The sequence below is a fragment of the Scyliorhinus torazame genome, chromosome 14, assembly GCF_047496885.1.
Source record: "Scyliorhinus torazame isolate Kashiwa2021f chromosome 14, sScyTor2.1, whole genome shotgun sequence".
NCBI lineage: Eukaryota > Metazoa > Chordata > Chondrichthyes > Carcharhiniformes > Scyliorhinidae > Scyliorhinus > Scyliorhinus torazame.
The window spans coordinates 135,783,312-135,799,194 of record NC_092720.1 but is presented as its reverse complement, the minus strand read 5'-3'; the positions used below and the strand labels follow the sequence as shown (position 1 = coordinate 135,799,194).

Genomic DNA, 15,883 nt, shown 5'->3' with positions numbered 1-15,883 from the left:
GATGTTTCATGTAATGTACTTAATATGGGTTTTTTATTGTTCCAGTGGTGGTGAGATCTTGAGGCTTGTGTGTTTAAACATAGATACTTTTATTGATAGGCTCTTCCATACAGACATGCTGTTTACCGAGTTCTTTCCTAGACTGTTCTCTGACCATGTGACTACATACATCTTTGTGGGTGGTGTCACTCTCCAGTCCCACGCTGGGCATTGCTCTGTCAAGCACCTTACATTATAATAAATGCAGGCACATATCACAATACAACAAAGTCTTGAAAGGTCTGTCACAATTTTGGTCTGTCACGTGTGAAGGAATGGTCATGGTACTCTGTTTCTGGTGCTTAGGTCATATGATAAAGTTTTGTCTCTTTTCAGCAGTTCAATTCAGCATCTTTTTCATCGACCATTTTATCATATGGGTTCTTGTGCTTTTCTATTTGCTTAACCATTTCAGCTAACTTGCTCTGACACGTAATCTGTTTATTTCTCAGTCTGAATTGCTGATACTGCGTCAATTTAATGTTTTTACCTCTTCAATTAATTTCCTATTGTCAAGATTCCCTTCTTCAAGCTCTTATCCCCCTGATTCAATTCTTCACTGGACTTGCTCTTATACTCTTGTTGTGTTTTTATGGAGTACCTTCTAATCCCTTCTCACTAAATGTTGGCACCAAGCGAATATTGTTTGCCAAATCAAACGATGAGGGGTTTGCTAAAGGTCAACCTTACATTTCACTGCCAATGTAAATTTGCATCCTTTCCTCTTTCCAATTCTGTCCATTTCCTTTCCTTTTCCTCTTCTCTTTTTCTAACTTCACCATTTCTAATTATTCTCGTTTCCTTCTGATTCAAGCTCTCTCACTATTGGCTGGTACCAGAGGTCGACAGACGAGATGCCAGCTTCTCCTCCTCCGTTCCTTGATCCTGGAGGACGGCCCGTTGCTGCCCTGTCAAATGGCCAAGTGACAAAAGATGCGGTTGACCTTCCTGAGGCGACAGAGTCTCGCCTGCTCTCCTGCCGGTAGCCGAGATCTGTCATTGCCTTCACAAGTAACCGCCCAGAGAGTAAGACTCCTTTCTTTATAGCATGGTGGCGCAGTGGTAGCACTGCTGCCTCACAGCGCCGAGGTCACAGGTTCGATCCCGGCTTTGGGTCACTGTCCGTGTGGAGTTTGCACATTCTCCCTGTGTTTGTGTGAGTTTCGCCCCCACAACCCAAAGATGTGCAGGGTAGGTGGATTGGCCATGCTAAATTGCTCCTTAATTGGAAAAAATGAATTGGGTACTCTAAATTTATTTTTTAAAAGACTCCTTTCTTTAGAAGAGGCGATGCGGAGAGATGACCTAAAGAGATCTTCAAAATTATGAAGTTGTTTAAAAGGGTAGAGAAGATGGTTTCATTTGTGAGGGAGACCAAATGTCGGGGTCATAATTATATGGCAATCACTAAGAAATCCAGTTAGAAATTCAGGAGAAACACCTTTACCCATCGAGTGGCAAGTGCCACCAAAGGGAGCATAAGGGCAAGCTAGATAACTGCAGGAGAGAGAAAGGAATATAAAGATATACTGACAGTATAAGGAGTTGGCTCATGTGGTGCATTTTGGGCCAAATAAGCTTGTGAAACACAGGAACAGGAGTAAGCCATTCTATACCTCCATCATTCAACTCGATCAGGGTTGATCTATATCTATAACTCCAACATCCCACTTTGGTTCTGTAACTGTCAGCATTCTTCCCGATAAAAGTCTACAAATCTCAGTTTTGACATTTTCAAATGACGTTTAGCCTCAACAGCTTTGGAGTTGAGGCTCCCAGATTTCCACTGTGTGTGAAGCTGCACTTTGTCATCACCCCTGAATGACCTGGTGTTTACAGCAATCTTAGATATATGGTTCTCTATTCTTTCATCCAGGTTATGTGCTGTGAACTTGATGCACTAAGGATTAGTTAAGAATGCAAAAAGGTTTTACCTGTCACTGTGAAATAAAAATAAAAATGAAGGGAATCTCTTTTACTGAGAGGGTTGCGAATCTTTGGACTTCTCTAACCCAAAGGGGTGTGGAAGCTCAGTCATTGAGTACGTTTCAAGTATAGGTTGACAGACTGCTAAATGCCAATTACTTAAAGGGATATGGAGTTAGTATGGGGGGAAAAGGCATCAAAGTGGATGATCAGCCATGATTATATTGAATGGCAGAGCAGGCTAGGTAGGCTGGATACCTACTCCATGTTCTGAAAATGCTGGAAACACTGCCTCTCCTCAGATGCTGCCAGACCTAACAGAGTCAAAGTTTCAGGTCTGTGACCTTTATCAGAACCACGGAATCATAGAATCCCTACTGTGCAGAAGGAGGCCATTCACCCCATCGAGACAGCACTGACCCTCTGAAAGAGCACCCTACTCAGGTCCACTCCCTGTCCTATCCCCGTAACGCTCCCTAACCTGCACATCTTTGGACTGCGAGTGGACACTGGAACACCCCGAGGAAACCTACGCAGACACAGGGAGAATGTGCAAACTCCACAATTTGCATAGTTACCCAAGGCTGGAATTGAACCCGGGTCCCTAATGCTGTGAAGCAGCAGTGCTAACCATTATGCCACTATTCCGCCAGAACTGGGAAAATAATTGAACCTGATTATTAGACTCCTGCCTGTAGTTCACTATATGTTATTCATTGCTCCAAGAATGGATGTGGTCCAAAACCTAAAAGATCAGCTATTGTCACAATAGTGCCTATTCTTTCTGATTTTAGTGACTTTCAATCTCTGAACTATGCATCATTCACATGCAAAAAATGTCTTACAGGAAGTAAGTACAAGACTGTTTTACAATCCAATGAATTTCAATTGTGAAAGACAGGTAATATATACCTACCAATCGGTGAGAAACTCTTCCTGTACGTAAACCAAAGCCGTGAAGTGACATCTGCAAAGATCTCATCTTTATCTACATAAAGACAAAAGGAGGAGACACACAATAAAGATGGAAAACACCATCACACATTGGCCTCTATACTTCAATTTGACTACAAGACTGGATTTTTAAAAATAAAAGATGAATTTGTATTAATCAAGTTGTATTCACACCCTTTTTGGCTTCGCTTTCACACTTGACTGCTGTGGTCTCAGACAGGAGAAAGAAGTGTTTTGGCCTGGCTCTCTCTAGTTTCATTTTATATATCTGTTCCAGTAAAAATCACCTTGGTGATAGATTTAAGATATAGCTTGCTTTCTGGAAGGGTTTAAACCTCCTGGTGAGACGGGGTCAGAATCTGAGGGAAAGCCAGTCTTATTCAAGTGATAATGCAGAGTGCTGGGCCACGCCCTTGAAAAGGGGTTTTGGTTTATGGGATTTTGTTTTTGAATTGGAACAGTTAAGGGGGCATTCATTAAGCGTTTCACATTGATTACTGTAGCTGTGGGGAATCTTTATATTTGTAACTGACAAAAATTCTTGCTGTTTGGTTATATATAAATGTTAACTAAGTTATTAGAATAAAGCTTATTTTGATTTAAGTGTCAAGGAAGACTGTTTAATAACACCTGAAGTTTAAGCTCTTGTGCTCATCCTAGCCAAATTCAACAAAATGTTATAGGTCAGGTGAACTCCATAATACACTTGAGTTTTTAAGCCTGGTCCATAACACAGCAATGAGATAAATGGCCAATTGTTATATTTTGGTAATGGATGATGGATAATGGTCAGCCATGACACTGGGACAAACTGCCGGTTCTCCTTCTATTCTGTGCATGAGTTGTTTTTGCTTCAACATGTGGATAAGGCCATGATTTACCATCTCACCAGAAAAACAACCCTCAGATAATGCAGCACTTCCTCAGTATTGCATTTGGATATCAAACTAGATGACATGTTGAAATCCTGCTCTGATGCTCAAACAGATGTATTTCAATGGCTACTGTCTGCTGACTTCCTGAAAGAGATATGTTATCTTGTGACATCTTCTGACAATACAAACTTTCATTTTCTATCCTGCCTTTCACAACTTCCAAATATCCGCTCGAGCTTCACTGTACATTTGTAGTCAATTTGTTCACAGCAAGATCTCACAAATAACAATGAGATAAATGTCCAGATAATCTGCTTTAGTGATGCTAGCTAAAGGATAAATGTTTGGAGAACTATCCTCCTCTTCTTCAAAATAGCGCCATGGGATCTTTTACATTATCCAGAGGGAGAAGATGGAGCCTCCACTACTGTTTACTTACGCAAATTAAAACTTGTTTTATTAAACAATGCAATTAGGTGGAGATTCAGAGGAACAATGGATACAAGTTAACCTGGGATTTCAATTCTCAAGTACAAGTTTATATTTTGCGATTACGGTCAAACTAAATATATATACGGACAGAATATGAAAAGCATGAAAAGATTATTTCAGCGGGAATTGGATATTTTAGAAAGTAGAATGTTAAAGGGTGCAGGAAAAGACAAGGATTTAGGTAACATCAGTTGAAGAGCGTGGACAATCCAAATGATGCTGTTCTGTACAGTGATTGAGTACCAGTAAATGAGGAATGGGCTGGAATGATCAGCAGGCTAAACCTCATTTGGTCTCGTGGAAACATCGAGCGGATTCTACCATATGAAGATTTGAACAGATTCAGTAAAACTGAGGCACAGCAAGATTGAGGACGTCACTTTTTGTCACCAAGAGCTCCTGTGGCTTTAACTACAGGTCAGCTGAGGCCTGGGATGCAGTGTAAGGGTCCTTCCTGTTTGTTCTTGTTTATTTCCTTTTTAATCCCTTATTTCCACTTTATTTTATTTTGCGGTTACATTTTTGATCCATGGATGGGTGGTTAGCACTGTTGCTTCACAGCGCCAGGGTCCCAGGTTTGATTCCCGCTTGGGTCACTGTCTGTGCGGTGTCTGCACGTTCGCTCCGTGTCTGCAAGGGTTTCCTCCGGGTGCTCCAGTTTCCTCCCACAAGTCCCGAAAGACGTGCTGTTAGATGAATTTGACATTCTGGATTCTCCCTCAGTGTACCCGAACAGGCGCCGGCGTGTGGCGACTAGTAACTTCATTGCAGTGTTAATACAAGCCTACTTGTGACACCAGTAAAGATTATTACTTGGTGGCTGTAATTGTTGGGCAGCCAAGGGCCAAAGACGTTGGGAATTGTTAGAAGAATTATTGGTTCATTCACTTGTGTTGTAACTTTGGGATGAGTGGGGCTGGAAATTACCATGCACATGCCCAGGGTGTCATAACAGCAGTTATAGATATTTCCTGTGATCCAAGTGGACACAGAGCTGGATGCTTCTCCTCAGCAGCAATCCAGCTGGAGCTGCAGTAACCGAGTTTGGTACCTTCACACATGGCTGCCGACACAGGCCCAGGTTATAACTTCCATATATAATTGAAAAGGGCATCTTTGCAAGGCTCTGGGAAAGAACAAGAAGGCAGTACTAACTCGACCGCTCTTTGAAAGGGCTGGCACAGACACAATAGGCCGAAATGCCACCTTTTAAGCTGTAAAATTCTGTGATAAGGAAAATAACTGAGCATATGCATCTCATTCCTACAGTAGATTTTATGCCCAACTGCATTTTGAACAGCCTAAATACTCACGACACAGTTTGGCAGACTGTCCAAAGATTTATCACTGAGTAAAGGTATTCTCCCTTACACTGGTTTAAATCTACTTTGCAAAACATACGTTTATAAATGTATGGATCTTGGTTTACATCTGCATATAAACTATTAGTCATTGAACAAACTTTAGTTACGCCCCTGAACACCTTCTCCTTCCAGACTATGGAATTTGAGTTTCCATAACCCATATTTATAAGGATTACATCCAGGTGATAAGATTGTGAAAACTGAACTCTCTTGAACATTTGAAAGTACACAAGGGTTCAGTTGAGAAAGGTCCGACAGTGGAATATCCTGCCACTTTATAGGTAGATGGAGGAGTAGCGTTAAGGCAAGTTAATAATGAATCATAGAATCCCTACAGTACAGAAAGAGGCCATTTGGCCCATAAGCCTACTTGTGACAATAAAGATTATTATTATAATAATGAAAAGTTAGTTAAACAGGTATTTTACATCAATCTTCATGGACACAAGTAACATCTCAGAAATAGCTGTAAATTAGGAAATGGGAGGGAGGGAGGACCTCAGGAAAATTAAAATCACCAGGGAAGTGGTATTGAGCAAATTGTTGGTCTGTGGGCAGACAAATCCCAGGGTCCTGATGGACTTCACCCTAAGGTCTGAAATGGCTAATGAGAAAGTTGATGCATTGATTTATAATTTCTAAAATTCCTTAGATCTGGGTACAGTTACATTAGATTGGAAAATCATAGAATCCCTACAGTGCAAAAGGAGGTCATTCAGCCCATCAAACCAGCACCGACCCTTTGAAAGAGCACCCTACCTTGGCCCAATCCACCACCTTATCCCTGTAACCCCACCCAACCTTTGGACACTCAGGGGCAATTTATCATGGTCAATCCACCTTACCTGCTCATCTTTGGACTGTGGGAGGAAACTAGAGCACCCGGAGGAAACCCACGCAGACACGGGGAGAATGTACAAACTCCACACAGACAGTAAACCAAGGTCAGAATCAAATCAAGGTCAGAATCAAACCTTGGCACTGTGATGCAGCAGTGCTAACCACTGTGCCACCGTGCCGCCCTTAGCAGTTCAAAGAAGGTTTTAACGCTAACACCGGGAACGGGTGGGTTTTCTTACGAGGAAAGGATGGAGAGGGTACGTTTATATCTATTAGATTTTAGAAGAGTAACAGATGACTTGGTGGAAACCTTTAAGATCCTGAGGGGCATTGACAGGGTGGATGTGAAGAGAATGTTTTGTCTTCTGGAGAATCTAGATCGAGGGGTCACTGTTTAAAAATAGAGGGTCGCTCATTTAAGATCGAGATGAAGAGAATTGTTTTCTCAGAGTGTCCCAAGTCTCTGGAACACTCTACCTCGTCTTGACTATTTTTAAGGCTGAGCTAGACAGGTTCTTGATTAACGGGGGATTGAAAGGTTATCAGGGGGTAGACAGGTATGAGGTTACAATCAGATCGGCCATGATCTAATTGAATGGCAGAGCAGGCTCGAGGGGCAGAGTGGCCTACGCCTGATTAGTATGCTTGTTAAGTGTGCAAAGATAAAGTACCGCATGACTGCTCAAAACAGTATGTTGTGAGTGTGCCTGAGCGAGCTCACATTTAGACTTCGTTCCTGCAAGATGGCATCTAAGGTAGTAGAACCTCTGCAGATATATGACAATATAATCTCTTCCACATCATCTTGCAATTTGTGTTCGCAAGTATACAACTATATAATTTCAGCAAAATATTCAGGGATAAACAAAGAAATGAAATAAGTTACATTGCTGACAGATAAGCCAATTGAAGAAAAATGGTAACTTTTAAAAACAGCAATAATATCGTACCAGGATAAACCCGAAGAGAAAACAAACAATCCCGGATGAACACTAAACCAGCACACTTACATTTATCTCATCTCTCAGAACATTTAAAAAGCAACTCACGTACAATGAGATGTTTTTACATGTCGTGACAGTTTGTTGAAGTTGTTCATTTTTACTATTTTACTACAAACACAAGGAGGAAAACTGTACAAAACAGAAATAAGCGAGGAACAGTATTAGAAATATTGAATAAGGTCTAACAACTATTAAGGTTGCAAAAAGGGCACTAAAATGAAAGTAAAGGATATTGATACAGTAATAAAACATTTTTAAACATACAAGACTGGTTATGGAGTTAGAACACCAAATGATTAAAAATTACACAATCAAATATAAAGAGTAGAGCAGAGCTAGGAAAATAGCTGTCCATACAACTGCTGAAGTACAATAAATACATGCTGAATCAACAAAAAGAGTACTTCAAGGTTCAGAGATCGAAAACATATAAATTCCTCAGTCATATGGCATATATCCTAGGATCGTTTAGGAGGCTAAGTGGCTGAATGATCGGAAATATACAAATATAGTATCGACAAGCACAATGAGCCAATGTCAAATAAGAGAAACCATTCTGAAGATTTGGCTGAAGAATTACATACCGATACGTGACAGCTTAATAAGGAGCAAACAGCAGGGAATTACAAGGGGTAGATCTTTACAAACCTCCATGACCACTTTGAGATTACAAATAAAATAGATGATTTTGACCATTTCAGAAATCATTGAACAAGATTCCACAACAGTTTTTACATAGAAACCTTGGGACTCCAAGGTACTGAATAGGGTACTGGATTTTTAAAAAAGCATTGGAGAGACTGGGGGTCGGAGGTGTTAAACGAGGTACTGAAGGTGTAATCAATCTGGACTCCTGTTTTAAAATCAACATGAATTAACCTGGGCACCAAAACTGAAGAAATGCTTGCTAAATTTGCTGATGATACTAGGGACAGCAAATGTTGTTCAGATGTTATTCGGCATGCAACTGGGAAGAACAGCAAATTAAACGCAACATTGACAAATGCAAAATTAAAAGCGATTGAGATTAGAAATGAGCAGCACAGGTAAACAATGAAAGGACTTGGGTGGTATGTGGCGCAGTGGATAGCACTGGGACTGCGGCGCTGAGAACCCGGGTTCGAATCCCAGCCCAGGGTCACTGTCCGTGTGGAGTTTGCACATTCTCCCCATGTCTGCGTGGGTTTCACCCCCACAACCTAAAGATGTACAGGTTAGGTGGATTGGCCATGCTAAATTGCCCCTTAATTGGAAAAATAATTTGGTACTCTAAATTTATTTTAAAAAACAATGAAAGGGCTTAATTGCTAGACGCACAAAAGGAATTTTCTATGTGCAGTTGACTCATTATTTTCAATGTTGAGATTATGCAGAGAAGCAATATGAAAGGGCAAATAGAATTTTAGGATGCAATTGAAACAGTGGACAAGTCCAATTCAGAGAGGTGCTACTGTTCTAATCAAAAAGAGGAAGCTGGATATGGCTTCAAGATCTGAAGCCCAGATTGTGAGAAGGTAGGTGATGGGTGAGTTTTACATTCTTTTCTCAACTGAGGCAGTTGTTTAAACTGGCATTGGGAAGATACAAGTGTTATATCAAATTTACATCATAACTAGCCATAATATAACTACAAATAATTGTTGTGATATTTCTAAACTTGAATCTTAAATAGTCAAATAAATTGCAATAAGGATGCCAGGGCAGGTCAAGTGTTGCAGCTGCAGCATGTGGGAGGTCGATGCATACCAGTGCAATGCATGACAGCCACATCTGCTGCATCAAGGAACTTGGGCTCAGTGTTGACGAACTTGAGTCCAAGCTTTAGACACTACGATGTATCAGGGGAGGGGGTATGTTACTTGGATACTTCGTTCCAGTAGGCAATCATACCCCTTAGGCAAAGTGCTTCAGATTTGGTCTGTGGTCAGGGACAGGAGGGTATGATTGTACAAGAAGTAGGTATGGGAATACAAAAAGGTAGCAATGGAGGGTGCTCAGCCTTTGTAATTGTACAACAAAGGGGACCAGGGACTGCAGGAAAGATGAGCAAACTGACCACTGCACTCTCGTCCAGGGTACCATTCAAATGGGGGAGTAAAAGGGAATCTAGTTGTTGTAGGAGACAGTAGAGTGAGGGCCATAGATAACATTCTTTGCAGCCAAGAGCATGAATACTGAAGGCTGTGTTGCCTGCCTTGTGCCAGGATTAAGGACATGCTCTCCGGGCTGCAAGAGGATCTTGGGGTGGAGGTGAAGGATGCAGCTGTCGTGGTGCATGTGAATATTTTTTTTTATTAAATATTTTATTGAAAATATTTGGTCAACCAACACAGTACATTGTGCATCCTTTACACAATATTATAACAACACAAATAACAATGACCTATTTTATAAACAAAAAAAATGAATAAATAATAAATAACACAAATGAAAACTAGCCTAATTGGCAACTGCCTTGTCACAAGTAACACCCTCCAAAAATATAATTTAACAGTCCAATATATAATTATCTGTAGCAACGACCTATACATACTATACAGTATATATTAACAACCTGAGAGTCCTTCTGGTTCCTCCTCCCCCCCCCCCCCCCCCCACCCCCCACCCCCCCCCCCCCCACCCCCACCCCCCCCCCACCCCCCACCCCCCCCCCCACCCCCCACCCCCCGATCCTGGGCTGCTGCTGCTGCCTTCTTTTTCCATTCCGTCTATCTTTCTGCGAGGTATTCGACGAACGGTTGCCACCGCCTGGTGAACCCTTGAGCCGACCCCCTTAGGACGAACTTAATCGCTCTAGCTTTATAAACCCCGCCATGTCATTTATCCAGGTCTCCACCCCCGGGGCTTGGCTTCTTTCCACATTAGCAATATCCTGCGCCGGGCTACTAGGGACGCAAAGGCCAAAACATCGGCCTCTCTCGCCTCCTGCACTCCCGGCTCTTGTGCAACCCCAAATATAGCCAACCCCCAGCTTGGTTCGACCCGGACTCCTACTACTTTTGAAAGCACCTTTGTCACCCCCATCCAAAACCTCTGTAGTGCCGGGCATGACCAAAACATATGGGTATGATTCGCTGGGCTTCTCGAGCACCTCGCACACCTATCCTCCACCCCAAAAAATTTACTGAGCCGTGCTCCAGTCATATGTGCCCTGTGTAATACCTTAAACTGAATCAGGCTTAGCCTGGCACACGAGGACGACGAGTTTACCCTGCTTAGGGCATCTGCCCACAGCCCCTCCTCGATCTCCTCCCCCAGCTCTTCTTCCCATTTCCCTTTTAGTTCATCTACCATAGTCTCCCTTCGTCCCTCATTTCCCTATATATATCTGACACCTTACCATCCCCCACCCATGTCTTTGAGATCACTCTGTCCTGCACCTCTTGTGTCGGGAGCTGCGGGAATTCCCTCACCTGTTGCCTCGCAAAAGCCCTCAGTTGCATATACCTGAATGCATTCCCTTGGGGCAACCCATATTTCTCGGTCAGCGCTCCCAGACTCGCGAACTTCCCATCCACAAACAGATCTTTCAGTTGCGTTATTCCTGCTCTTTGCCACATTCCATATCCCCCATCCATTCCCCCCGGGGCAAACCTATGGTTGTTTCTTATCGGGGACCCCCCCAAGGCTCCAGTCTTTCCCCTATGCCGTCTCCACTGTCCCCAAATCTTCAGTGTAGCCACCACCACCGGCCTTGTGGTGTAGTTCCTCGGTGAGAACGGCAATGGGGCTGTCACCATAGCCTGTAGGCTAGTCCCCCTACAGGACGCCCTCTCTAATCTCTTCCACGCCGCTCCCTCCTCCTCTCCCATCCACTTACTCACCATTGAAATATTAGCGGCCCAATAATACTCACTTAGGCTCGGTAGTGCCAGCCCCCCCCTATTCCTGCTACGCTGTAAGAATCCCTTCCTCACTCTCGGGGTCTTCCCGGCCCACACAAAACCCATGATGCTCTTTTCAATCCTTTTAAAAAAAGCCTTCGTGATCACCACCGGGAGGCACTGAAACACAAAGAGGAATCTCGGGAGGACCACCATCTTAACCGCCTGCACCCTCCCTGCCATTGACAGGGATACCATATCCCATCTCTTGAAATCCTCCTCCATCTGTTCCACCAACCGCGTTAAATTTAACCTATGCAATGTGCCCCAATTCTTAGCTATCTGGATCCCCAGGTAACGAAAGTCCCTTGTTACCTTCCTCAACGGTAGCTCCTCTATTTCTCTACTCTGCTCCCCTGGATGCACCACAAACAACTCACTTTTCCCCATGTTCAATTTATACCCTGAAAAATCCCCAAACTCCCCAAGTATCCGCATTATTTCTGGCATCCCCTCCGCCGGGTCCGCCACGTATAGTAGCAAATCGTCCGCATACAAAGATACCCGGTGCTCTTCTCCTCCCCTAAGTACTCCCCTCCACTTCTTGGAACCCCTCAACGCTATCGCCAGGGGCTCAATCGCCAGTGCAAACAATAATGGGGACAGAGGGCATCCCTGCCTTGTCCCTCTATGGAGCCGAAAATATGCAGATCCCCGTCCATTCGTGACCACGCTCGCCACTGGGGCCCTATACAACAGCTGCACCCATCTAACATACCCCTCTCCAAAACCAAATCTCCTCAACACCTCCCACAAATAATCCCACTCCACTCTATCAAATGCTTTCTCGGCATCCATCGCCACTACTATCTCCGTTTCTCCCTCTGGTGGGGCCATCATCATTACCCCTAACAACCTCCGTATATTCGTGTTCAGCTGTCTCCCCTTCACAAGCCCAGTTTGGTCCTCGTGGACCACCCCCGGGACACATTCCTCTATTCTCATTGCCATTACCTTGGCATCTACATTTAGGAGGGAAATAGGTCTATAGGACCCGCATTGTAGCGGGTCCTTTTCCTTCTTTAAGAGAAGCGATATCGTTGCTTCAGACATAGTCGGGGGCAGTTGTCCCCTTTCCTTTGCCTCATTAAAGGTCCTCGTCAGTACCGGGGTGAGCAAGTCCACATATTTTCTATAGAATTCGACTGGGAATCCATCCGGTCCCGGGGCCTTTCCCGCCTGCATGCTCCTAATTCCTTTCACCACTTCTTCTACCTCGATCTGTGCTCCCAGTCCCACCCTTTCCTGCTCTTCCACCTTGGGAAATTCCAGCCGATCCAAGAAGCCCATCATTCTCTCCCTCCCATCCGGGGGTTGAGCTTCATATAATTTTTTATAAAATGTCTTGAACACTCCATTCACTCTCTCCGCTCCCCGCTCCATCTCTCCTTCCTCATCCCTCACTCCCCCTATTTCCCTCGCTGCTCCCCTTTTCCTCAATTGGTGTGCCAGCAACCTGCTCGCCTTCTCCCCATATTCGTACTGTACACCCTGTGCCTTCCTCCATTGTGCCTCTGCAGTGCCTGTAGTCAGCAAGTCAAATTCTACATGTAGCCTTTGCCTTTCCCTGTACAGTCCCTCCTCCGGTGCTTCCGCATATTGTCTGTCCACCCTCAAAAGTTCTTGCAGCAACCGCTCCCGTTCCTTACTCTCGTGCTTCCCTTTATGTGCCCTTATTGATATCAGCTCCCCTCTAACCACCGCCTTCAACGCCTCCCAGACCACTCCCACCTGGACCTCCCCATTATCATTGAGTTCCAAGTACTTTTCAATGCACCCCCTCACCCTTAGACACACCCCCTCATCTGCCATTAGTCCCATGTCCATTCTCCAGGGTGGGCGCCCTCCTGTTTCCTCCCCTATCTCCAAGTCCACCCAGTGTGGAGCGTGATCCGAAATGGCTATAGCCGTATACTCCGTTCCCCTCACCTTCGGTATCAATGCCCTACCCAGCACAAAAAAGTCTATTCGCGAGTAGACTTTATGGACATAGGAGAAAAACGAGAACTCCTTACTCCTAGGTCTGCTAAATCTCCACGGGTCTACACCTCCCATCTGCTCCATAAAATCTTTAAGCACCTTGGCTGCTGCCGGCCTCCTTCCAGTCCTGGACTTCGACCTATCCAGCCCTGGTTCCAACACCGTATTAAAATCTCCCCCCATTATCAGCTTTCCCATCTCTAGGTCCGGAATGCGTCCTAGCATCCGCCTCATAAAATTGGCATCATCCCAGTTCGGGGCATATACGTTTACCAAAACCACCGTCTCCCCCTGTAGTTTGCCACTCACCATCACGTATCTGCCCCCGTTATCCGCCACTATAGTCTTTGCCTCGAACATTACCCGCTTCCCCACTAATATAGCCACCCCCCTGTTTTTCGCATCTAGCCCCGAATGGAACACCTGCCCCACCCATCCTTTGCGTAGCCTAACCTGGTCTATCAGTTTCAGGTGCGTTTCCTGTAACATAACCACATCTGCCTTAAGTTTCTTAAGGTGTGCGAGTACCCGTGCCCTCTTTATCGGCCCGTTCAGCCCTCTCACGTTCCACGTGATCAGCCGAGTTGGGGGGCTTCCTACCCCCCCCCCCTTGTCGATTAGCCATCACCTTTTTCCAGCTCCTCACCCGGTTCCCACGCAGCTGTATCTCCCCCAGGCGGTGCCCCCCCGCCCATCCTCTCCCATACCAGCTCCCCCCTCTCCCCAGCAGCAGCAACCCAGTAATTCCCCCCTCCCACCCCCCCCCCCCCCCCCGCTAGATCCCCCGCTAGCGTAATTACTCCCCCCATGTTGCTCCCAGAAGTCAGCAAACTCTGGCTGACCTCGGCTTCCCCCCGTGACCTCGGCTCGCACCGTGCGACGCCCCCCTCCTTCCTGCTTCTCTATTCCCGCCATGATTATCATAGCGCGGGAACCAAGCCCGCGCTTCTCCCTTGGCCCCGCCCCCAATGGCCAACGCCCCATCTCCTCCACCTCCCCTCCTCCCCCCATCACCACCTGTGGGAGAGAGAAAAGTTACCACATCGCAGGATTAGTACATAAAACCCCTCTTTGCCCCCCACATTCGCCCCACCACTTTGTTCGAACGTTCTTTTTAATAACCCGCTCATTCCAGTTTTTCTTCCACAATAAAAGTCCACGCTTCATCCGCCGTCTCAAAGTAGTGGTGCCTCCCTCGATATGTGACCCACAGTCTTGCCGGTTGCAGCATTCCAAATTTTATCTTCTTTTTATGAAGCACCGCCTTGGCCCGATTAAAGCTCGCCCTCCTTCTCGCCACCTCCGCACTCCAGTCTTGATAAACGCGGATCACCGCGTTCTCCCATTTACTGCTCCGAGTTTTCTTCGCCCATCTAAGGACCATTTCTCTGTCCTTAAAACGGAGGAATCTCACCACTATGGCTCTGGGAATTTCTCCTGCTCTCGGTCCTCGCGCCATCACTCGGTATGCTCCCTCCACCTCCAACGGACCCGCCGGGGCCTCCGCTCCCATTAACGAGTGCAGCATCGTGCTCACATATGCCCCGACGTCCGCTCCCTCCACACCTTCAGGAAGACCAAGAATCCTCAGGTTGTTCCTCCTTGCGTTGTTTTCCAGTGCCTCCAACCTTTCCACACATCGTTTCTGATGTGCCTCCTGCGTCTCCGTCTTCACCACCAGGCCCTGTATATCGTCCTCATTCTCGGCTGCCTTTGCCTTCACGACCCGAAGCTCCCGCTCCTGGGTCTTTTGTTCCTCCTTTAGCCCTTCGATCGCCTGTAGTATCGGGGCCAACAGCTCTTTCTTCATTTCCTTTTTGATCTCTTCCACACAGCATTTCAAGAACTCTTGTTGTTCAGGGCCCCATGTTAAACTGCCACCTTCCGACGCCATCTTGGTTTTTGCTTGCCTTCCTTGCCGCTGTTCTAAAGGATCCACTGCAATCTGGCCACTCTCTCCTCCTTTTTCCATCCGTATCCAGGGGGGATTCCCTTCTGGTTTACCGCACAGTGTTTTTAGCCGTCAAAATTGCCGTTGGGGCTCCTATCAAGAGCCCAAAAGTCCGTTTCACAGGGAGCTGCCGAAACGTGCGACTCAGCTGGTCATCGCCGCACCCGGAAGTCCGTGCATGTGAATATTAATGACATAGGTCGGACTAAGTAAAAGGATCCGCTGAGGGAGTATGGGTAGCAAGGGGCTAAATTAAAAATCAGAACCAGCAACGGTAACAATCACCTGAGCTATGAGCAAATCGGCATAGGATAAATAAGATCAGAGAGTTGAATGAATGTCTTAAAGGTTAGTGTGTGGGAGAAATGGGAGCACTCATTGGATCATTAGTTGTGCACATATAAAGGGAAACCTAGGCCTTCTCCGACCAGTGGTCGCTGCATCATCAGCCTCAGGAACATTATTTTAATTTAATTTGCGAAGTTTCCTTTAAATATTTGTCTTGTTGCAGTGCCCCTTTATGAGGCTGTTAATTTGTTCAGTAGTTTGCTTACTTCAATTGGTTTACTCAAAA

The 15,883-nt window shown here is 45.3% G+C and overlaps 1 protein-coding gene across 2 annotated transcripts in view; it reads right to left on the bottom strand.

Moving 5' to 3' along the window:
- Positions 1 to 15,883, bottom strand: part of atg4b (autophagy related 4B, cysteine peptidase) — a 151,109-nt gene that overhangs the window by 78,949 nt on the left and 56,277 nt on the right. For both annotated transcript variants that reach the window (XM_072474933.1, XM_072474934.1), the window contains exon 3: positions 2,882 to 2,953. In XM_072474933.1, the coding sequence (XP_072331034.1) occupies positions 2,882 to 2,953 (72 nt within the window). The remainder of the gene's footprint in view (positions 1 to 2,881; positions 2,954 to 15,883) is intronic.